This window comes from Oncorhynchus clarkii, chromosome 24 (genome assembly GCF_045791955.1).
Source record: "Oncorhynchus clarkii lewisi isolate Uvic-CL-2024 chromosome 24, UVic_Ocla_1.0, whole genome shotgun sequence".
Classification (NCBI taxonomy): Eukaryota; Metazoa; Chordata; class Actinopteri; order Salmoniformes; family Salmonidae; genus Oncorhynchus; species Oncorhynchus clarkii.
Window position 1 is genome coordinate 31,364,790 of NC_092170.1, and position 23,738 is coordinate 31,388,527.

General features: G+C 42.8%; 1 protein-coding gene and 1 pseudogene across 1 annotated transcript in view; both read right to left on the bottom strand.

The window, feature by feature from the left end:
* Positions 1-359: 359 nt before the first annotated feature.
* On the bottom strand, positions 360-11,251 carry LOC139382632 (von Willebrand factor A domain-containing protein 5A-like; annotated as a pseudogene).
* A 4,418-nt stretch (positions 11,252-15,669) lies between these two features.
* The window catches only part of LOC139382310 (von Willebrand factor A domain-containing protein 5A-like), a 37,935-nt gene continuing 29,866 nt past the window's right edge, over positions 15,670-23,738 (bottom strand). The window contains exons 11-18 of the mRNA XM_071126213.1: positions 20,462-20,576; positions 20,171-20,329; positions 19,869-19,972; positions 19,049-19,299; positions 18,515-18,667; positions 17,607-17,764; positions 16,525-16,648; positions 15,670-16,256 (exon numbers count right to left, since the gene is read on the bottom strand). Coding sequence (XP_070982314.1) covers positions 16,177-16,256; positions 16,525-16,648; positions 17,607-17,764; positions 18,515-18,667; positions 19,049-19,299; positions 19,869-19,972; positions 20,171-20,329; positions 20,462-20,576 — 1,144 coding nt within the window. The 3' untranslated portion in view covers positions 15,670-16,176. The remainder of the gene's footprint in view (positions 16,257-16,524; positions 16,649-17,606; positions 17,765-18,514; positions 18,668-19,048; positions 19,300-19,868; positions 19,973-20,170; positions 20,330-20,461; positions 20,577-23,738) is intronic.

Here is a 23,738-nt window from a genome sequence, read left to right on the forward strand (position 1 = left end):
AATGATACATTTTAGAACAAGGCTGTAACGAAACAAAATGTGGACAAAATCAAGGGGTCAGAATACTTTCCAAATACGCTGTATATACCTATTAACACGTCTATCAATAATAATTAAATATTAAAATTACAGTTTACTTCTATAAAAAATAAATCAATATGAATTATGTGATTCAAGCACATCTGTAAAGCTTATGAAATGTGAAAAGGATAAAGCTATAAAAATGTGTATTATCAATTTAGCATTTTGTCAAATTCAATTATTATTTGAATTGACTGTGAAATGAATAAAACATGTGGTTTCATCAAAACATGCAGACTTAAAATGTGAGTACATACACTTGGAGAAGTCAGCCATGCTTAAGGGACCACAATCTACACAAAACATGAACACAAAATCAACATAATCCACAGCCAAAATTATAAAGTGGTTATTTCCACCCACACCACCAATGGTATTACTTAAAAAAATATTCATACAATTGACCTTGTATAATGACATTGTCAGTCCAAATAAAATGGATCAGCAACAGTAATTATGTAAAAGTAGCAAAGTAGCACAGAGCTGCTGCCATCGTGCCTGGCAGTGAAAATTCATAGCTTAAAGGGGGTGTAGCTAAGAAGATAAATGAACATTTAAATTAGTCTTTTATTTAAAAAAAAAATCTCAATTTGAACTAAGTTAGCAAATTATACGCCTTGTTTAGAGAAGAATCGTTGCAGCAGCACACAATAAACCAGGTAAAGGAGAAAGAGTAGTATTAGTAACTTCCTCAATCATTCAACATGATCACTCAAATTTAAACTTAATTTGTTTTTAAGACTAAGCAATGTTAAAGAATGCTTAGACAGTTTAGCTTGATTTATTTGTTCAAATAAAATTGATTGGAAACAGTAACTTGTCGAAGTGGCAAACTAGAACAAACCTACTGCCATGACTGGAGCGAGAGCGGAAAAGTCTGATGGGACAGCAAATGATTGAAACAGTTACATCCTGAACCTAACACCTTAACTGCTCCATTATAGCGCCAGTGGTTAACTGGATCACCCTAACCGGAACCCTAACCCTAATCCCAATCATTGCGGTAAATTCTTTGTGCTGTGAATAAAGTAGCACAGACCTGGTGGCCATAAAGCTCCAATTAGACTCCTGTCCATCCTCCTGGTCATAGCCTTGGGCATAGCCATACTACACAGCATCATCCCGCACATGGGGCTGTATACTGAGAGAAAGATGGAAAAACACACAGGTCACTGGGTTACAAACATAAAGGAACACATTTATGAATTAGCTCGCACCTATCACACATTCCACACTCTATACATCAAATCTGCATTAAATAATTTCTTTGCTCAGCCTCTCTGTCACATACACTCACTCACACACTTGGCGTGGGGACTTATCTGAGTAGCATTGGTCCTTGCACAGCCTCTCCATCTACTTTGTGGACAGAGATGAAGGCAGTAAAGACACTGCTCACTCCTGATTGGATGCTGAGCTGAGCTGAGCTGAGCTGAGCTGAGCTGAGCTAGCTAGCTGTCTGTCTGTCTGTCTGTCTGTCTGTCTGTTTGTCTGTCTGTCTGTCTGTCTGTCTGTCGACGTGACTCCCAATTTTTTATTTTTTTTGCAAATAAGGTAGCGACTTACCAGTTTTTATTGGGGCACTCGTCTTAGAATCTTGACATACTGTATGTTAAACAATATTAACACATAACAGTAGAAGGCAGAGCCCTCACCTTCCCAGTGAGCTAGGCATATAGCAGTGCCCTTTGACCCTGGAGGAGAACTATGATTGGTGGAGACAAAGGGGTGACAGACACCCCCTTTGGGGCATTCCACTTGACTGAGATGTCCACCACAGTCGGCTGCAGGGCAAACCGGAGGGACTGTATCCCCTGAGGTAGGGAGGGAGGGAGGGAAGAGGGAGAGAGAAGAAGCAGTAGAGTTAATTATTATCATAATTATAATCATATCAGGGAATAAGGAAGCCGTCACTTCACTTATGCGAACATGCACACACATACGCATACTCTCACATACAGTCGTGGCCAAAAGTTTTGACAATGACACAAATATACATTTTCACAAAGTCTGCTGCCTCAGTGTCTTTAGATATATTTGTCAGATGTTACTATGGAATACTGAAGTATAATTACAAGCATTTCATAAGTGTCGAAGGCTTTTATTGACAATTAGATGAAGTTGATACAAAGAGTCCATATTTGCAGTGTTGACCCTTCTTTTTCAAGACCTCTGCAATCCGCCCTGGCATGCTGTCAATTAACTTCTGGGCCACATCCTGATGCTTGGAGTTTGTCAGAATTTGTGGGTTTTTGTTTGTCCACCTGCCTCTTGAGGATTGACCACAAGTTCTCAATGGGATTAAGGTCTGGGGAGTTTCCTGGCCATGGACCCAAAATATTGATGTTTTGTTCCCCGAGCCACTTAGTTATCACTTTTGCCTTATGGCAAGGTGCTCTCGGAGGATGAGTTGGTACCATTCTTTATTCATGGCTGTGTTCTTAGGCAAAATTGTGAGTGGGCACACTCCCTTGGCTGAGAAGCAACCCCACACATGAATGGTCTCAGGATGCTTTACTGTTGGCATGACACAGGACTGATGGTAGCGCTCACCTTGTCTTCTCCGGACAAGCTTTTTTCCGGATGCCCCAAACAATCGGAAAGGGGATTCATTAGAGAAAAGTACTTTACCCCAGTCCTCAGCAGTCTAATCCCTGTACCTTTTGCAGAATATCAGTCTGTCCCTGATGTTTTTCCTGGAGAGAAGTGGTTTCTTTGCTGCCCTTCTTGACACCAGGCCATCCTCCAAAAGTCTTCAACTCATTGTGCGTGCAGATGCACTCACACCTGCCTGCTGCCATTCCTGAGAAAGCTCTGATGTGCCCCTGAATCAACTTTAGGAGACGGTCCTGGTGCTTGCTGGACTTTCTTGGGCGTCCTGAAGCCTTCTTCACAACAATTTAACCGCTCACCTTGAAGTTCTTGGTGATCCGATAAATGGTTGATTTAGGTGCAATCTTACTGGCAGCACTGTGAAGCCCTTTTTGTGCCAAGCAATGATGACGGCACGTGTTTCCTTGCAGGAAGAACAATGATTCCAAGCACCACTCTCCTTTTGAAGCTTCCAGTCTGTTATTCAAACTCAATCAGCATGACAGAGTGATCTCCAGCCCTGTCCTCGTCAACACTCACACCTGTGTTAACGAGAGAATGTTTTATTTTATTTTTTATTTTTTTAACCTTTATTTAACTAGGCAAGTCAGTTAAGAACACATTCTTATTTTCAATGACGGACTAGGAACACTGCCTGTTCGGGGCAGAACGACAGATTTGTACCTTGTCAACACGGGGATATGAACTTGCGACCTTTCGGTTACTAGTTCAACGTTCTAACCACTAGGCTACCCTGCTGCCCCACTGACATGATGTCAGCTGGTCCTTTTGTGGCAGTGCTGAAATGCAGTGGAAATGTTTTTGGGGGATTCAGTTGATTTGCATGGCAAAGAGGGACTTTACAATGAATTGCAATTCATCTGATCACTCTTCATAACATTCTGGAGTATATGTAAATTGCCATCACACAAACTGAGGCAGCAGACTTTGTGAAAATTAATATTTGTGTAATTCTCAAAACTTTGGGCCACGACTGTACACACACAAGCTCTCTTACTTTGGGCTGCATCCTGTCCTGTCCTGTGATAAACTGTGCGCGCCCTCCGCCCTGCTTGGCCACCCCAGAGATGAGAGCAGAGCTGGCCCCCTCTCCAATCCCAAAGGAGAAGCACCTGGCAGGGACACACCCAGGGAAACAGTATTATTGTTGTTGTCAAATACCAAAATAAGGCTATCAAACAAATCACTGGTATCGTTTTTCTTGTGCTTGATGACTGAATTAAAACATAACTGTTCAGGAAGAATCATCAATTCTTTCATGAGGAAGGTAACAGAGCTAGTTAAAGCAGGGCTCCCATAGCAGTGCTTGTTGTGGGTGGAAGCCCTGCTCCAACTAGGTAATGATAGGGGAAACAGTGATTGTTGTGGGTGGAAGCCCTGCTCCAACTAGGTAATGATAGGAAAAACAGTGATTGTTGTGGGTGGAAGCCCTGCTCCAACTAGGTAATGATAGGAGAAACAGTGATTGTTGTGGGTGGGAGCCCTGCTCCAACTAGGTAATGATAGGAGAAACAGTGATTGTTGTGGGTGGGAGCCCTGCTCCAACTAGGTAATGATAGGGGAAACAGTGATTGTGGGCCCACCTGTGAGAGCCGGCATTTGCCTTCACCAGATCCAGGACTTCCTTGGTGTTCCCCACCTCACCGTCAGTGAACAAGAAGAGCTGAGGACGACAGAGAGGGTATGTTCATCATGTGTTAATGTTAAATAAGGTACATGCAGCCTTGAATTATACGGAGAATGTTTCCTCAGTAACCAAAAACACAGGTCTATTTGATGTACCAGTAAGAAATGCATGGTAATATAAATACCACACACTTAAAAGATACTGTTTGGTTGGATGTAACTCTGTAACTAAACATGCCATTGGTTGGGTGTAACTCTGTAACTAAACATGCCATTGGTTGGGGTGTAACTCTGTAACTAAACATGCCATTGGTTGGGTGTAACTCTGTAACTAAACATGCCATTGGTTGGGTGTAACTCTGTAACTAAACATGCCATTGGTTGGGGTGTAACTCTGTAACTAAACATGCCATTGGTTGGGTGTAACTCTGTAACTAAACATGCCATTGGTTGGGTGTAACTCTGTAGCTAAACAAACCGTTGTAGTGATTGTAGTTGAGAGTGGAGAGGAGTTTGAGGTGCTTCAGGAGGAAACGGTGTGAATTACAGTGTGTGTGTGTGTGTGTGTGTGTGTGTGTGTGTGTCTATAAGGAATGATTAAGGCGTATGAGTAGGCTGTGTTAGCTACCTGTCTGGGCTGGTCAGGGAGGCAGGGCTGGCTGTAGATATATTTTAAAGGCTGGAGGATCTCTGTACCTCTGAGGTCAGCCCTCATTGCCTTCACCTTCTCCAGAGCCTCATCCAATGTCTTCTGGCTGTACTCCACACTCTTACTGATGTCCACACACACAAGGTCAAAGGGTCATCACCACAACATATTACAGACCCAAGACAAACAGTAACTGTCAAACACTGTCACTGATTATCTTTGGATTTGGACTACCTGGTACAACATACATGATAAAACCCTAGAATGACACAGCTAAATGTGTTTGTAAAAAACTGAACTCCTCAGACACGGACTTGAACTGATTGAGACGAGGGTTTGGAAGGAGAGAACACTTATGGAAAGAAGGACTTATAAATGTTCCCAAAACCGATGATGTTGAAGTAGCATGGGCAGGCTTTTCAGCAAGAGCAGCAGAGTGTCCTGCAAGAGAGAACGTGTCTTTACTAATCAATAAACGATACCACATACAGTCTCAAAGAACTAGTTGCCTACAGAGAAGCCACTTGGTGTACTGGTGAATCATGTGCAGATCGAGATGTTAATTTACTAGTACAGGGTTGTGTGTTTGCGTGTGTGTCTGCATGTGTGTGTGTGTATACCCTGGCACTGCCTATGCGGTCCAGGTCCATTGTGCATGGGGCATGACATGCTACCAGAGCGATCCATAATGAACAGAAACTCTGCATGTGAGGTCATCGATGACATCACATCGTTGGGGAAATCTGGGTACAGGCTCAGCATGACCACTGGGTTGCCCATCAGAGAGCCTGGGAGAGCCTGAGAGAGAGCCTGAGAGAGAGCGAGAGAGAGAGAGAGAGAGAGAGAGAGAGATGAGAGAGAGAGAGATGAGAAAGACGGAGTGAATGGAGAGAAAGACGGAGTGAATGGAGAGAAAGACAGAGAGAGAGAGAGAGAGAGAGAGAACAGAAGTGTCCAACAGCCTTTCTCCTCTTTCTCCATCTCTACATCTACTGTATCTTCTGTCTCACCATGTTACTCCATGTAAACATGGATTAAGGTAGTAGACTAGACTACTCATTGATCTCATATCAGCACATCTACAACAGAGTACACCCACCCCCCCTCACCTGGCTTGGCAGAAGTCTGTGCTGCCTCTACTATAGCAGTAGGCTGATGGGTGTCTTGGTAATACAACAACAGCTCAACGTCCCGGTCAAACTGATGACCTGCAGCCAGACTGACCTGCAGTTAGAACAACATTCACATGAAGACAGAGCAGTCAGAGGGAATTTAACAACTATGAAGGATTCTGATGGTTCATGGTTCTAGTGAGAGTGCACACACACAGACATACTGCACACACAGACATTCATACATACAGTACCAGTCAAAAGTTTGGACACATCTACTCATTCCAGGGTTTTCCTTTATTTTAGACTATTTTCTACATTGTAGAATAATAGTGAAGACATCAAAACTATGGAATCATGTAGTAACCCAAAAAATATAATTTACATTTTAGATTATTCTTGCTTTGATGACAGCTTTGCACACTCTTGGCTCTCAACCAGCTTCACGAGGTAGTCACCTAGAATGCATTTCAATTAACAGGTGTGCCTTGTTAATAGTTCATTTGTGCAATTTATTTCCTTAATGAGTTTGAGCCAATCAGTTGTGTTGTGACAAGGTAGGGGTGGTATACAGAAGATAGCCCTATTTGGTAAAAGACCAAGTCCGTATTATGGCAAGAACAGCTAAAATAAGCAAAGAGAAAGGACAGTCCATCTGTCACGCCCTGGCCTTATATATTCTGTATTCTGTGTTTTCGTTAGGATTTTGGTGAGGCCAGGGTGTGACATGGGGATTTATGTGGTTTGTTTTGTCTGGGGTTGTTTGTAGTTATGGGATTGTGGTTAGAGTAGTACTCTAGGTAAGTCTATGGTTGCCTAGAGTGGTTCTCAATCAGAGGCAGGAGTTTATCGTTGTCTCTGATTGGGAACCATATTTAGGCAGCCATATTCTTTAGGTCTCTTGTGGGTGATTGTTCCTGTCTTTGTGGCACCAGATAGGACTGTTTCTGTTTTTTCACGGTTCTTGTTTTGTAGATTGTTGTACTTTCATCTTTATTAAAGATGTACAAAACTAACCATGCTGCATTTTGGTCCGCCTCTCTTTCACCAGAAGAAAACCGTTACACCATCAATACTTTAAGACATGAAGGTCAGTCAATCCAGAAAATGTCAAGAACTTTGAAAGTTTCTTCAAGTGCAGTTGCAAAAACCATCAAACGCTATGATGAAACTAGCTCTCATGAGGACCGCCACAGGAAATGAAGACCCAATTGCTGCTAAGAAACCACTACTAAAGGACACCAATAAGAAGAGACTTTCTTGGGCCAAGAAACAAGAGCAATGGACGTTAGACCGGTGGAAATCTGTCCTTTGTTCTGATGATTCCAAATGTGAGATTTTTGGTTCCAACCGCCGTGTCTTTGTGAGACGCAGAGTAGGTGAATGGATGATCTCCGCATGTGTGGTTCCCACTGTGAAGCATGGAGGAGGTGTGATGGTGTAGGGGTGCTTTGCTGGTGACACTATTGGTGATTTATTTAGAATTCAAGGCACACTTAACCAGCAGGGCTACCACAGCACTCTGCAGCGATATGCCCTCCCATCTGTGAGACGATTTAGGAAACTAGGCATATGACACAAGTCACGACTTCACAGTAGAGCCGTTTGAATGTAAAACATATTTTTTTATCAAAACATTTTATTTTGGCAGACATGCCTTCTTGAACATGTTTACTTTCATGTGCCTTAATAACACATTTGTATGACATCTGTAAATACAAATACAATTGTTAAATTACAAGCCTTGTTGGTTAAGCAACAGAAAAAGTTGACAACCTTCCCAAGGAGAGTGATGGAGTGCTACATCAGATGACCTTTTCTCCACAATCACCCGACCTAAACCCAATTGAGATGGTTTTGGATGAGTTAGACCGCAGAGTGAAGGAAAAGCAGCCAACAAGTGATCAGCATATGTGGCAACTCCTTCAAGAGTGTTGGAAAAGCATTCCATGTGAAGCTGGTTGAGAGAATGCCAAGAGTGTGCAAAGTTGTCATCAAGGCAGAGGGTGGCCACTTAGAAGAATCTCAAATATAAAATATATTTTGATTTGTTTAACACTTTTTTTGGTCACGACATGATTCATATGTGTTATTTCATAGTTTTGATGTCTTCACTATTATTCCACAATGTAGGAACCAAAATTATCACTGTTATCAGTATAATCACGGTATTGTTAAAATGTACTTGACATTTTCAGAAAGTACTGATACACACACTGAAATTATTTCACCAAGTTTTATATTGAAAACCAACAAATTAAATTAGCAGCACTATGTACTTTTTGTGTGCATGAACATTAAAATAACATTAATGTAAGCAAATCAAATGTTCCAACATCAGCTTTAACCTGGTTGTACAGGTTTGGAATTTCAGTATTGGAAAATAATGTTGGTGATGGCACTTTGTAGTGAGGCACGGCAACCTTCATCAGCCTCAGAAAGCCAGGCCTCTCAACAATTTGAAATGGCATCATGTCCTTTGCAACTTAATATGAAAAGGCTGCAGTGAGTTCTTGAGCATGTTTTGATGTGGGTGCATAAGCAGCCTGTAAATGCTTACTGGAGTGTCTGTGTCACAACTGTAGATGAGGAGGGACCAGTAGCATCACTGGGTTTGCCTGCTGCACACTCACTCTGTAAACAAACAAGAGAATAGCAAATGTATTATTATTATTGGTGTTGTTACATTATAATTATACACATACATACACACACACACACATACACACACACACACACACACACACACACACATACAATCTTCTGTGTTGCATTTGAGTATATGCAATGACCCCATGTACAATTGACATAAATACAAATCAGTCTTAAGAAGACAGTGATAGTAATTGCAATGAGCCCAACAATTGACATAAATACAGGAGGCTTGTATAGGAGTTTATAGTGTTTCTACTGTTGAAACACTTTTACAACCAAGTTGACGTCTGACAGATTTTAAAGGAACAAAATATGTTGGTTGGGTGACTAAACTACATAAGGTGTGCAATGGGAGAATAGAGTCTGCAGACACCACGCATACAGCTGCAAAACAACGTGTAGTGTTTTTACAACAGTAGGTAACACTGAACGCTTCAGTTTACATTATTGACAAGCTATTAGCAAGTTAGACAGACAAACCATGACATTTTCCCCCATTCCGAAGTCCCCACATCATGCACTGAGCTAAAAGTTAACTTACCTTGTAGTCACTATAAAGTAGTGGGTGGTGGTCACGAAGATGACTCGAGATTTGAAGTGTTGTCCCCTTTTACTGCGATTTTTGTTGTTGTTGCATGTTATGCAGACAGGATGACCATCTTCGATTAGGTTTCCCACAGCACTCGTATAAAACCCCAAATATGACCACACAAAACCCAGGTTGCATGCTGCGCCTCCATCAGACTGTTGCTAACTTTGGTTGATGCTGGTCAGTATTTACCGTGCTGATGATAAACAATTATTCACTTAAGATTGACTTTGAGTGTCCCTGTGTAAGAATTTGCAAGACAGGTATTTCTGTTTTGTATTTTTAATACATTTGCAAAAAATTCTAAAAACCAATTTTTGATTTGTCATTATGGGGTATTGTGTGTAAATTGATGAGAATTGATTTTTTTTAATACATTTTAGAATAAAGTTATAACGTAACAAAATGTGGAAAACGGGAAGGGGTCTGAATACTTTCCAAAGAACACACACACACACACACACACACACACACACACACACACACACACACACACACACACACACACACAGTACCGTGGTTTGGGTTTTCTCTGTGTTGAGGTAGTTGAGTGGGTCCTAGGGACAGTTGGACTCTACTCTACAGATGGGATGAGGGGACGACGCATGGGCACTGAGGGACAGACTGTGAGGCACAGAACCAGCAGGCACCGAGGACACCAGGGCACTGCCACCACTGCCATTGTCTGACCCTTAGAGAGAGATTGGGTCAGGGAGGGAGGAGGAGGGAGAGAGACAGAGAGAGAAGAAAGAAGGATAGAGAGGAGAGAGAGACCCACAAATTAGCATGTTTTTGTTCTGGCCCAGCACTTCTACCTTTCAACTCAACTACTCACCAAGACCTTGATTAATTCAATCAGATGTGTTTAAGATAGACTGGAACTAAAGCCTGCACCACCCCCTGTGGGTCTCCAAGAGCAGGACTGAAGACCACCACCCTATGGGGCCAGCTGCTGGTTCCTAGTCACACTGCTGCCCACAAGGTTTTACCTTGTTTTGCAATGCCCTATGATGTATTAGTGGTTTGTGTCTCTCCATACAGGGGTCCATGTTCTTACCCTGGGGTTGATAGCGGGGGTTGAGCACAGCTGGAAGGCAGAGCCTCAGGCCATAGTCAGCCTGTACAGCCAGCTCTCTCACATAGTCCAGGCTGACAGAGGCCTTCTCCCCTGGAGGCAGACTACCTACACTCAGCTTGAACACATCCGGGCTCTCATCACTCTCCTCCAATAGAAAGGCCTGCTGGCCCGAGCTCAACAAATCATCATACTGCTCCCACGCCTGAGAGGGGAACAGAGGAACACAAGGACGCATCATCAGCCTGAGACAATAGTGATATGAGAGTGGTCAAAAGGATAATACTGATTCTTGAAGCTCCGCAAGTCATAGACTGCTTGGTTAACAAATTGGGTATAGTTGCCCACAGTAAGACTTTACACCAAGTTGTTCTTAAACCTGTGTAGTAACTATGTAACTATGAATCCTGCAACAAATTATACTTTTGTGGATCTGCATTGTTGCTTTTGTCTCATTGTTGACTTGTCATCTCCCCTCACCTTCTGTTTCTCCTGAACCTCAGCCACCACCTCAGTCTGTCCTATCTTGGTGCTGAACCTGCAGACAGCAGCCTCTCCTGGTAGAGGGAAAACAAAGATGGCCTCCAGAGGGCTCTCCTCCTGGTTATGATACTGCAGAGTGGAGCTCACAGTGGCTACATGCCCCTGGACACTCACCTCCACAGCAATACTCTTCAGAGGCACTGCGAGAGGGAGCGATGGATGGAGAGAAGATAAACAAGATACTGATGAGAGCTCATGCCTGGGAGAATGAAAATCCACACAGACATGGAAGTAAACAATCATTTCTGCTTTCAAACAGTACCTGGTTCATTCTTGACAGTTACCAATCCACAGCAGTTCACCATTTTGGCACCTGAATGGGGAAGTCAGGTGTCATATTATTGTCCTCTTAACTCAAAACAAGCACTGTTTACATCACTTTGATTAATTTTGTGTTTGAAACAGTAAACATTCAAATCTTGATTTGCCAAGTGTTTTCTGATGAATTGTTTTATAAAGGCAGCCACTGAATGCAACTACTGACAGTATGATGAGAGCCATTGAGAGGTTTATCTAATCGTTGACAGTCATGCACCACATCTGCTGTTTGCAGATAAAGAATGTTGCTTTGTACTTTGTACTGTTAGGTTCTAAATAAACATAGTAAAAACGAACGGACAAATAGTCATATAATATTGCTCTTCTCAGAACATATTTTCTCATACAACAGTTGCTTTGTGCAAAAAGGGACTTTATCAAGCCTGTAGTTCATTTAAACAATGAACAATGAAATGATCATCAGCTTGAGCAATAATGTCAATCTCTGTCCATTGTCCAGCCTGTGTAACCTCTGGTTGAAGTAGTCATAGAGATCCTATTCAATGATTCTAATTCCTAATTCTTTCAGACTACTGCAAAAGGATGAAATGCAATAGTCAATAGTGAATGATTTTAAGTCTCCTGACTTAAGGTAAGTTTAAGTTGTAAGTTTACCTGTGTTGAAGGAATTTGATTCCTCTGTTTTAATTCCCAATTACAATTAAACACTCTGTCAATTCATAAGAATTTGTAAGACCCTTATTTTATAGGAATGGACAGAGCCCGGTCTTAAAAGTCAAGTAACAGCCTTTATTCAAGAGAGTACTGAGTACACACACATTTTACCACAGGTTATAAACTGAAAATGACGTCAGCGTTTTCTAAATGTTCTGTCTCTTCTTGATACTGGTAGAAAGGCTCTGTAGCTCTCAAGCCTTCCCTCCTCGCCTAGAGCTAAGGTCAGTCAGTGTAGATAAGCATTCTAGACAGTCTGGAGATATAGTTCATTAATTTGTACCAAGGAACAGACCGTTATTGTTCTAAACTCGTGACTACATTCACACACACATTATCTTCAGTACTGGGATCAAGAAAGAAAACTCAAACATCTACAGTAACATTTAGTATTCTGATTAGTACATATACAGTAACATAATAGTATTCTGATTAGTACATCCTGATTGAAATGCATACATAATTAGTCATTATAGATGAAAAATTCCCTTAACAACCTGCCACCTTGATGGTGATGGTCAGGTATTGTAGAGCCCGTGATGAATGTCGGTTCAATAAACATGATACATTCTGAACGTTCTGTAACGTTGAACAGTGTTGAACAGAAGTCTATAATAATAAGCATATTAAATGTAATTTCAATATCTGATACAATTTTGATTTTTTAAAGAAGGAATGCTTTCACAAAGTAGCCTTACCAAACGCTGCACTTACGTATAATAATAGCCTACCTTAAAATCTGTGATAGGCTGGTTTTCAATCTTCAGAGCAGGTCTGATTGGTAAAAAGACAAATTGGTGAAAAAAGCGCTCAGAATTGGGCTTCCAGTGTAAACGCAGCCTTCTTCCTGGTTTATAAAGAAAGGTAAATGTCAATAGTAAACACGTGTAGGTGCACCGGTGTGCACTCATCTCATTGTCATAGTCACAACTGCTATCTTCCTATTGGTGGTGGTGGTGGATAGACACATTAGGCCTATTCAACCACTGGTTGTTTTTGAGTCTGTAATGCAGGTTTCTACGTTATGTCTTTGACAGTCTTATTATAAGGCATATATGTATATAGGCTATGGCAATTCTTTGTCCCTAATCTATGGATTTCACATGACTGGGAATACATATATGCATCTTTTGGTCACAGATACCGTTAAAAAAAAGGTAGGGGCGTGGATCAGAAAATCTGTCAGTATCTGGTGTGACCACCACTTGCCCCTGTCACACCCTAATCTGTTTGACCTGTCTTTGTGCTTGTCTCCACCCCCCTCCAGGTGTCATCCATTTTCCCCATTATCTCCTGTGTATTTATACCGGTTTTCTCTGTTTGTCTGTTGCCAGTTAGCTTTGTTTTGTCAAGTCTACCAGCGGTTTTCCCGTATCCCTGGCTTTCTCTAGTTCCTGTTTTCTAGTTTTGACCATTCTTCCTGCCCTAACTCTGCCTGCTGTTCTGTGCCTTGTCACACCACCCTGGATTACAGACCTCTGACTTCCCTGACCCTGCCTGACGTTCTGTACCTTGTCACACCACCCTGGATTGCTGACCTCTGCCTGCCCTGAGCCTGCCTGTCATTCTGTACCTTTCGGACTCTGCTCTGGATTACTGACCTATGCCTGCTCTGAGCCTGCCTGTCGTTCTGTACCTTTCGGACTCTGCTCTGGATTACTGACCCATGCCTGCCCATGACCTGTCGTTTGCCTGCCCCTCTGTTTTTGTTATTAACTTATGTTACTTCAAAACTGTCTGCATCTGGGTCTTCTGAGCCTTGAAAGCCCATGCAGTGCGAAAAATATCCTTCCTTCGCATAGAGTTGATCAGTTTGTTGATTGTGGAATGTCATCCCACTCCTCTTCAATGGCTGTGCGAAGTTGCTGGATATTGGCGGGAACTGGAACACGCTGTCTTACACGTCAATCCAGAGCATCCCAAACAAGCTCAATGGGTGACATGTCTGAGTATACAGGCCATGGAATAACTGGAAAATGTTCAGCTTCCAGGAATGGTGTACAGATCCTTACGACATGGGGCCATGCATTATCATGCTGAAATATGAGGTGATGGCGGCGGATGAATGGCACGACAATGCGCCTCAGGATCTCGTCACGGTATCTCTGTGCATTCAATTTGCCATCGATTAAATGGAATTGTGTTCGTTGTTCATAGCTTATGCCTGCCTATACCATAACCCCACCGCCACCATAAATCAATGTGTTCACAACGTCTCAAAGGAGAATAGGGGGTTTAAAGTGTGTGTATGCGTCTGTCACCAGATCTCAACCCAATTAAACACCTCCACTTCACTGATTCTCAACACAGGGGCTCCACAATGGTGCTATCATCGAGAAGGCGAGGTCAGTACAGGTGCATCAAAGCTGGGACCGAGAGACTGTTAAATAGCCATCACTACCCGGCTACCACCTGGTTACTTAACCCTGCACCGTAGAGGCTGCTGCACTATATACATAGACATGGAATCACTGGTCACTTTAATAATGGAACACTAGTCACTTTATTCATATTTACATACGGCTTTACTCATTTCATATGAAATATACTGTATTCTATTCTACTGTATTTTACTCAATGCCACTCCGACATTGCGCATCCAAATATTTATATATTTCTTAATTCCATTACTTTTAGATGTGTGTATTGTAAATTGTTAGATATTACTGTATTGTTGGATCTAGGAACACAAGCATTTAGCTACACCCACTGTAACATCTGCTAAATATGTGTATGTGACCAATAAAATATGATTTGATTTGAGACATGCAACGAGGGAATGGCTGGAGCGACACATTTGCTGTAGTACAGAGATGTTTTCCTGTCTTGTACCTGTAGATGGGGTAAAAGGCCCAGTATTACCAAGCAACAAGTAGTTGGTGAGCTTCTCAGGATACAGTAAAGGAACTGGGTAGTCAACATAGTGTGTCTCTGTGAATAATTCTGCCTTCAAGTATTATAAAGGCAGTATTATATATTCAACGTGGTCTTCTAGCCTCTACTCTTCTTCATCAGGAGTTACCGAACACTACTGGAGAGCTATTGGAGGTGCAGGTTTCTGTTCCAGCTCAGATTAAACCCCCTACTCATTTAATCAAGGTCCTGATGAGAGGATGATGTGTAGGACGTATTAACCGGGTGTGTTAGAGCAGGGCTGGAAAAGCCTGCACATCCAGTGGCTCTCCAGAAGGGGTTGGCCACTCCTGATCTAGGTTCCATGAAGAAGGAACAGAGGTTGGTGTCATTAAAAAAACAAATAAAATGGCCTCCCGGGTGGCACAGTGGTTAAGGGCGCTGTACAGCAGCGCCAGCTGTGCCACCAGAGACACTGGGTTCGCGCCCAGGCTCTGTCGTGAACCGTCCGCGACCGCGAGGTCCGTGGGGCGACGCACAATTGGCCTAGCGTTGTCCGGGTTAGGGAGGGCTTGGCCGGTAGGGATATCCTTGTCTCATCGCACACCAGCGACTCCTGCGGCGGGCCGGGCGCAGTGCGTGCTAACCAAGGTACACAGTGTTTCCTCCGACACATTGGTGCGGCTGGCTTCTGGGTTGGATGGTGCTGTGTTAAGAAGCAGTGCGGCTTGGTTGGGTTCTGTATCGGAGGACGCATGACTTTCAACCTTCGTCTCTCCCGAGCCCGAACGGGAGTTGTAGCAATGAGACAAACAATTGCATACCACGAAAAAGCGGTGAAATTTAAATAAAATAAAATAGATGAAATGACCAATCAACATGTAGAATATCATTGAGTTCCATGCAGAAGGAACAGAATATCATTGATTTTAAAGGACAGTGGTAAAATATGAGGAAATGCATGAATATAGACAGTGTTACATGATCACACAGTAAAGGCACTCATCTAGCTTTCCATTTTACCAAGCATTTTGGATAGTGATGACAAGTACAGTTAACACATTGTTTCCAGTAGCCTATTGAATTGATAACCAAAGCAAAGTCTGACAAGTATAGCTGTATATGTAATACATAGATTCATGTTGATATATGTTAATGTTAATAACAACCAATACATTGAGATACATAAGTGCCCCTACATTAAATGACAGTAGGCTAATATAGGTGAGAGGTTGATAATTAGGCTTGTTCAGACCGGGACAATAGCTAGTTCCACCATGTTGCTTTGAGGAGGGGACCAGGAGCAGGTTGGGTTGTGTGTATATCTGACCCCAGGCAGAGTAGCAGGAGTGTGGGGGACAGAGAGAGGACAGGCAGTGTGAACCTCTCAGAGCCCCAATGTGTCTTTCTGCACCTGGCAACCCAGAAGGGTGTTTCCAGCCTGGACACACTCGGACACACTGGTCGCTGAAACACACATCACCAGGACAGGTATCACTATATTGTGGAATCATGGGGACAAGGGTGGGCAAAATGTATCCTCAAACACTTGTTAGAAGACAAAATACCACCAACATTGTATTGTGAATGATTGATTATACTCAAAATAGAGAGATTAAGTAATAGAGTGGATCCCAACCAGGAAATTGCTTTCACCGAAACAATTTATTTCCAATCAGGTTAGATGAAGGCCAAAATTTTAGATGCCAGGACTATGAGAGTGAGCCATAGCTACCTTTCTGAGCCTGGATCCATGATACTGCCTTCAAGGCCAGAAACTGCCACTCCTCCTGAGCCTCCATCTTGAACCCATAGAGCCATACCAGGGCTAGAACCGTGGCCCACACCTCCTGGTCCACCTGAGAGAGAGAGAACAGAACAGAAAGACAGACGGGGAGAGAGAGACAGACCGACAGACAGACAGACAGACAGACAGACAGACAGACAGACAGACAGACAGAGAGAGAGAGCGACAGACAGAGAGAGCGACAGACAGAGAGAGAGAGCGACAGACAGACAGAGCGACAGACAGAGCGACAGACAGACAGACAGAGCGACAGACAGAGAGAGAGAGAGCGACAGACAGACAGAGAGAGAGAGAGCGACAGACAGACAGACAGAGAGAGAGCGACAGACAGACAGACAGAGAGAGAGCGACAGACAGACAGACAGAGAGAGAGCGACAGACAGACAGAGAGAGAGCGACAGACAGACAGAGAGAGAGCGACAGAGACAGAGAGAGAGCGACAGACAGACAGAGAGAGCGACAGACAGACAGAGAGAGAGCGACAGACAGACAGACAGACAGACAGACAGACAGACAGACAGACAGACAGACAGACAGACAGACAGACAGACAGACAGAGAGAGAGCGACAGACAGACAGAGAGAGAGCGACAGACAGACAGAGAGAGAGCGACAGACAGACAGACACACAGACAGAGAGCGACAGAGACAGAGAGCGACAGACAGACAGAGAGCGACAGACAGACAGACAGACAGACAGACAGACAGACAGACAGACAGACAGACAGACAGACAGAGAGAGCGACAGACAGACAGACAGAGACAGACACACAGACAGAAAAAGAGAGTAAGGGAAAGAGAACGAGAGAGATGATGAGAAAGAGAGGAAACAGGCAGAAGATAAGGATACTGAGACATGGGAATCATGGTGAGATTCAGTTCAATGGTCATCATGCCGTTGTCCAGAGCTGATGGTCATTCTACAGAATATATGTGCAGATAGTCTGTGTGAGTGCAGAGTCTTGCAGCACGCTCATATTGCTGAGTCTCAGTTTATTTCTGTGGACCTACCGGTGCAGGCTTTGGCTTGGCCACTTCCTCCTCAGTCTTCCCCAGTACCTCAGCCAACGCTGCCTCCAGGACCCAGGAACCAGAGGCCTTCTGGAGGGAGATCAGCTGGAGGAGAGGGTCCTTCACAGGATTAGAGGATGTGGCTGGACAGTCTAAGTCTGATGGGACAGGACAACAAATAGTCAGAACGGTGACAACTGACCAAAACGTTTTTTATCTAATACCTAAACATTATAGCACCAGTGGCTAACTGGGTCACCCAAACCCAAACCCTAAAAACAGTGGTAAAGTCCTTGTACTGGGCTTGAGTAATACAATCACAATAAATGGATATGCTTTGGGGAGTATCAAACTGTGTTACCTGTTATTCACATGGGAATTGTACTTGAAATGAGGTTAACACAGATATTAACCCTTTGCAAGAGTCTTGGTCACAGTCTAATAATTCAGGTCTCCAAACCAGAAAACTAATGTAAATGGGTAATGTTTGTTTTGTACATTCCTATCAACAAAAAAGTCTATCAATAGCAGATCATAATTCAATATTACAATTCAATACCCAAAATAATTCAACATTTACAATGTTCTTTCCAACATTTCTGTAAAAGCCATGATGTGAAAAGGAAAAAAATATATAAAATGTGTATTGTCAATTCCGGATATTGTCAAATGTAATTATTATTTGAATTGAACCTGAAATGAATAAAGACATGTAGTTTCATGAAAACATGCAGCCTTTAAACATGAACCCATCAGATCACAATCTAAATACAAATGAACAGGGATCGTATTAACAGGGTTCAGTCAAAATATGATTATCTCATAATAGTGATAGGAAGCATATTGAAATAGAGGCATGAGCATGAGTCATGCAATTTGTTTCATAACCAAATGGACTCAGTGCTTACCTTCACTTTGAAGCTTACTCATTTTGCTAAACTTTGACCTTAATCCTAGGGGACCCATATCAGCTTGGACATTGAAACTCATATTTTGGGGCATAGACATGTTCATAGCCGCACCACACACCATCCTCCTGGACAGGGAGGTTTTTAACAATGCTGAGAAAGAAACACACAGGTCACTGGGTTACAAACAAAGGAAAACACACAGAACACATTTATAACTAAACACTGAGGCTTACATGTGCAGAGGGCACAGTTTGTGACACTGCAGCTCGGGTTACCACTTATTTATTTGGGGCAGCAGGGAACCTAGTGGTTAGAGCGTAAACGAAAGGTTGCTAGATCGAATCCCCGAGCTGACAAGGTAAAAATCTGTCGTACTGCCCCTGAACAAGGCAGTTAACCCACTGTTCCTAGGCCTTCATTGTAAATAAGAATTTGTTCTTAACTGACTTGCCTATTTAAATAAAATGTAAACATTTTTATACATATATTTTGTGCTGTTTACACAATATCTGCATAAAATAATTTCCTTACACCGACGCTGTTGTTTCACAGACACAGACACACTTGGCGTGGGGACTTGTCTGAGTAGCATTGGTCCTTGCACAGCCTCTCCATCTACTTTGTGGACAGCGATGAAGGCAGTAAAGACACTGCTCACTCCTGATTGGACGCTGAGCTCTACCACCTCCTCTTGCACTCCCTTCTTCTTCCCATCCCCCTGTCTCTCTTCCATCTCCAGGGAGCGGATCAGGGTTCGAGCCCCCAGCCTGTGGATGGTCAGTCTGGAGAGGAGGGATAGAGAGATTAAGATGTTGGAGTGGGGGAGAGAAGGGATAGAGAGATTAAGATGTTGGAGTGGGGGAGAGGAAGGATAGAGAGATTAAGATGGTGGAGTGGGGGAGAGGAGGGATAGCGAGATTAAGATGGTGGAGTGGGGGAGAGGAGGGATAGAGAGATTAAGATGGTGGAGTGGGGGAGAGGAGGGATAGAGAGATTAAGATGGTGGAGTGGGGGAGAGGAGGGATAGAGAGATTAAGATGGTGGAGTGGGGGAGAGGAGGGATAGAGAGATTAAGATGTTGGAGTGGGGGAGAGGAGGGATAGAGAGATTAAGATGTTGGAGTGGGGGAGAGGAGGGATAGAGAGATTAAGAGGGGAGGATTGCTGATGGGATGGGGGTACCTACTAAATGTATCAAATCATACAACATAGATTAAATGCATTAGTAGTGCTGGCACTGTTTCTGTTAATGGAGCGTCATGGCAGTCTTGTCTGTAAGTGGTGGCACATTCTTTTAATGTATCTGACCAAGGCCTGCACACCGTAAACAGTAAAAACAGTGCTGTTTTTACCCAGTGTCTTCTGCAAGCTTGAGACTGAAGCTCAGCTGGTTCTCAACAGGCTGCTCAGCCAGGTTGTACTTCACTGTCACTGAGCCCTCTGTGTCCCCTGAGCTCTGAGATAAGGAGATAGGGAAAGAGAAAGACAGAGAGACATAACGATATAGAGAGAAAACAAGGAAATATGGGGTTGAGTGAAACACGTGGACCTTGACCAAACAAATAGTTATGACCTTTCCAGTGCCCTTTGAACATTGACATACTGTATGTTAAACAATATCAACACTCATAACAGGAGAAGGCAGAGCCCTAACCTTCCCAGTGAGCTGGGCATACAGCAGTGCCCTCTGACCCTGGAAGAGCACTCTGATTGGTGGAGACAGAGGGGTGACAGACACCCCCTTTGGGACATTCCACTTGACTGAGATGTCCACCACAGCCGGCTGCAGGGCAAACCGGAGGGACTGCATCACCTGAGGGAGGGAGGGAAGAGGGAGAGAGAAGAAGCGGTAGAGAAGAAGGCAGGTGATGAAAACACATTTCTAACCAATACAGCCCTCTTTACGTATGCACACACACACTTTCCCACCCTCTCACTCTCTTACTTTGGGCTGCATCCTGTCCTGTCCTGTGATAAACTGTGAGTGCCCTCCACCATGCTTGGCCACCCCAGAGATGAGAGCAGAGCTGGCCCCCTCTCCAATCCCAAAGGAGAAGCACCTGGCAGGGACACACCCAGGGAAACAGTATTATTGTTGTTGTCAAATACCAAAATAAGGCTATCAAACAAATCCCTGGTATCGTTTTCTTGTGCCTGTGGGCTGACTGAATTAAAACATAACTGTACAGGAAGAATCATCAATATAGAAGCTGTTGTTTTCTCACAGGGGTGAAAAACCCCTAACCTACATAATCTCCCAAACTGCTGCCCACAACCAGATTGGATAGGTTTACATTAGATTAAGTTTAACAATTAATATTTTGAGTCAAAAAGACCAGTGGTTAGAACCTTGTAGACAAAGATGGCTTTACTTTCCAGACAGGTGCAATGGCCTCTGTTACAAACTACAGTGGGGCAAAAAAGTATTTAGTCAGCCACCAATTGTGCAAGTTCTCCCACTTAAAAAGATGAGAGAGGCCTGTAAATTTCATCATAGGTACACTTCAACTATGACAGACAAAATGAGGAAAAAAATCCAGAAAATCACATTGTAGTATTTTTAATGAATTTATTTGCAAATTATGGTGGAAAATAAGTATTTGGTCAATAACATAAAGTTTCTCAATACTTTGTTATATACCCTTTGTTGGCAATGACAGAAGTCAAACGTTTTCTGAAAATCTTCACAAGGTTTTCACACACTGTTGCTGGTATTTTGACCCATTCCTCCATGCAGATCTCCTCTAGAGCAGTGATGTTTTGGGGCTGTTGCTGGGCAACACGGACTTTCAACTCCCTCCAAAGATTATCTGTGGGGTTGAGATCTGGAGACTGGCTAGGCCACTCCAGGACCTTGAAATGCTTCTTACGAAGCCACTCCTTCGTTGCCCGGGCGGTGTGTTTGGGATCATTGTCATGCTGAAAGACCAAGCCACGTTTCATCTTCAATGCCCTTGCTGAAGGAAGGAGGTTTTCACTCAAAATCTCACGATACATGGCCCCATTCATTCTTTCCTTTACACGGATCAGTCGTCCTGGTCCCTTTGCAGAAAAACAGCCCCAAAGCATGATGTTTCCACCCCCATGCTTCACAGTAGGTATGGTGTTCTTTGAATGCAACTCAGCATTCTTTGTCCTCCAAACACGACGAGTTGAGTTTTTACCAAAAAGTTATATTTTGGTTTCATCTGACCATATGACATTCTCCCAATCTTCTTCTGGATCATCCAAATGCTCTTCTGACGGGCCTGGACATGTACTGGCTTAAGCAGGGGGACACGTCTGGCACTGCAGGATTTGAGTCCCTGGCGGCGTAGTGTGTTACTGATGGTAGGCTTTGTTACTTTGGTCCCAGCTCTCTGCAGGTCATTCACTAGGTCATTCATGTGGTTCTGGGATTTTTGCTCACCGTTCTTGTGATCATTTTGACCCCACGGGGTGAGATCTTGCATGGAGCCCCAGATCGAGGGAGATTATCAGTGGTCTTGTATGTCTTCTATTTCCTAATAATTGCTCCAACAGTTGATTTCTTCAAACCAAGCTGCTTATCTATTGCAGATTCAGTCTTCCCAGCCTGGTGCAGGTCTACAATTTTGTTTCAGGTGTCCTTTGACAGCTCTTTGGTCTTGGACATAGTGGAGTTTGGAGTGTGACTGTTTGAGGTTGTGGACAGGTGTCTTTTATACTGACAACAAGTTCAAACAGGTGCCATTAATACAGGTAATGAGTGGAGGACAGAGGAGCCTCTTAAAGAAGAAGTTACAGGTCTGTGAGAGCCAGAAATCTTGCTTGTTTGTAGGTGACCAAATACTTATTTTCCACCATAATTTGCAAATAAATTCATAAAAAATCCTACAATGTGATTTTCTGGATTTCTTTTCTCATTTTGTCTGACATAGTTGAAGTGTACCTATGATGAAAATTACAGGCCTCTCTCATCTTTTTAACTTGCACAATTGGTGGCTGACTAAATACTTTTTTGCCCCACTGTATATTGAAACCAGTTAGGGACAGTTCCCAATGTTTGAAAATATTCTCAATGACCATCCCCTTTTATATTTTTCCATATGTACACATTTTCGGTATTAAAACTTCTTAGGGCTGCAATCCCGTCAACGGGATCGATATGACAACAGCCAGTGAAAGTGCATGGAGCCAAATTCAAAACAGAAATCTCATAATTAAAATTCCTCAAACATACATGTATTTTATACCTTTTTAAAGGTAATCTTGTTGTTAATCCCACCACAGTGTCCAATTTCAAATAGGCTTTACAGCGAAAGCACCACAAACGATTATGTTAGGTCACCACCAACTCACAGAAAAACACAGCCATTTTTCCAGCCAAAGAGAGGAACAAAAAAAAAGCACAAATAGAGATAAAATGAATCACTAACCTTTGATGATCTTCATCACACTCATAGGACTTCATGTTACAGAATATATGTATGTTTTGTTTGATAAAGTTCATATTTTTATAAAGAAAATCTCAATACACATTGGCGCGTTACGTTCACTAGTATCAAAAACATTCGGTGATATTGCAGAGAGCCACATCATGTTGCAGAAATACTCATTATAAATTTCGATGAAAATACAATTGTTAGACATGGAAATATAGATATACCTCTCCTTAATGCAACCGCTGTGTCAGATTTAAAAAAAAACTTGACGGAAAAAGCTAACCATGCAATAATCTGAGAAGGGCGCTCAGAAAAAAATAATTCTCCGCCATGTTGGAGTCAACAGAAATCAGAAATAACATTATAAATATTTCCTTACCTTTGATGGTCTTCATCAGAATGCACTCCCAGGAATCCTAGTTCCACAATAAATGTTTGATTTGTTCGATAATGTCCATTATTTATGTCCAAGTAGCTACTTTTGTTTGGGCGTTTAGTACACAAATCCAAACGCTCGTGCAGGTCCAGCCAAACGTCGGACAAAAACTTCAAAAAGTTATATTACAGGTCGTAGAAACATTTCAAACTAAAGTATATAATCAATCTTTAGGATGTTTTTATCATAAATCTTAAATAACGTTCCAACCGGAGAATTCCATTGTCTGTAGAAAAGCCATGGAACGCAGGTCGCTATCATGTGAAATGCGCATCACCAGGACCTGGCTCTCTGCCAGATCACTGACTCAAAGAGCTCCCACATCACCGTAGAAGCCTCATTCAAGTTTCTAAAGATGGATGATATCTAGTGGAAGCCTTAGG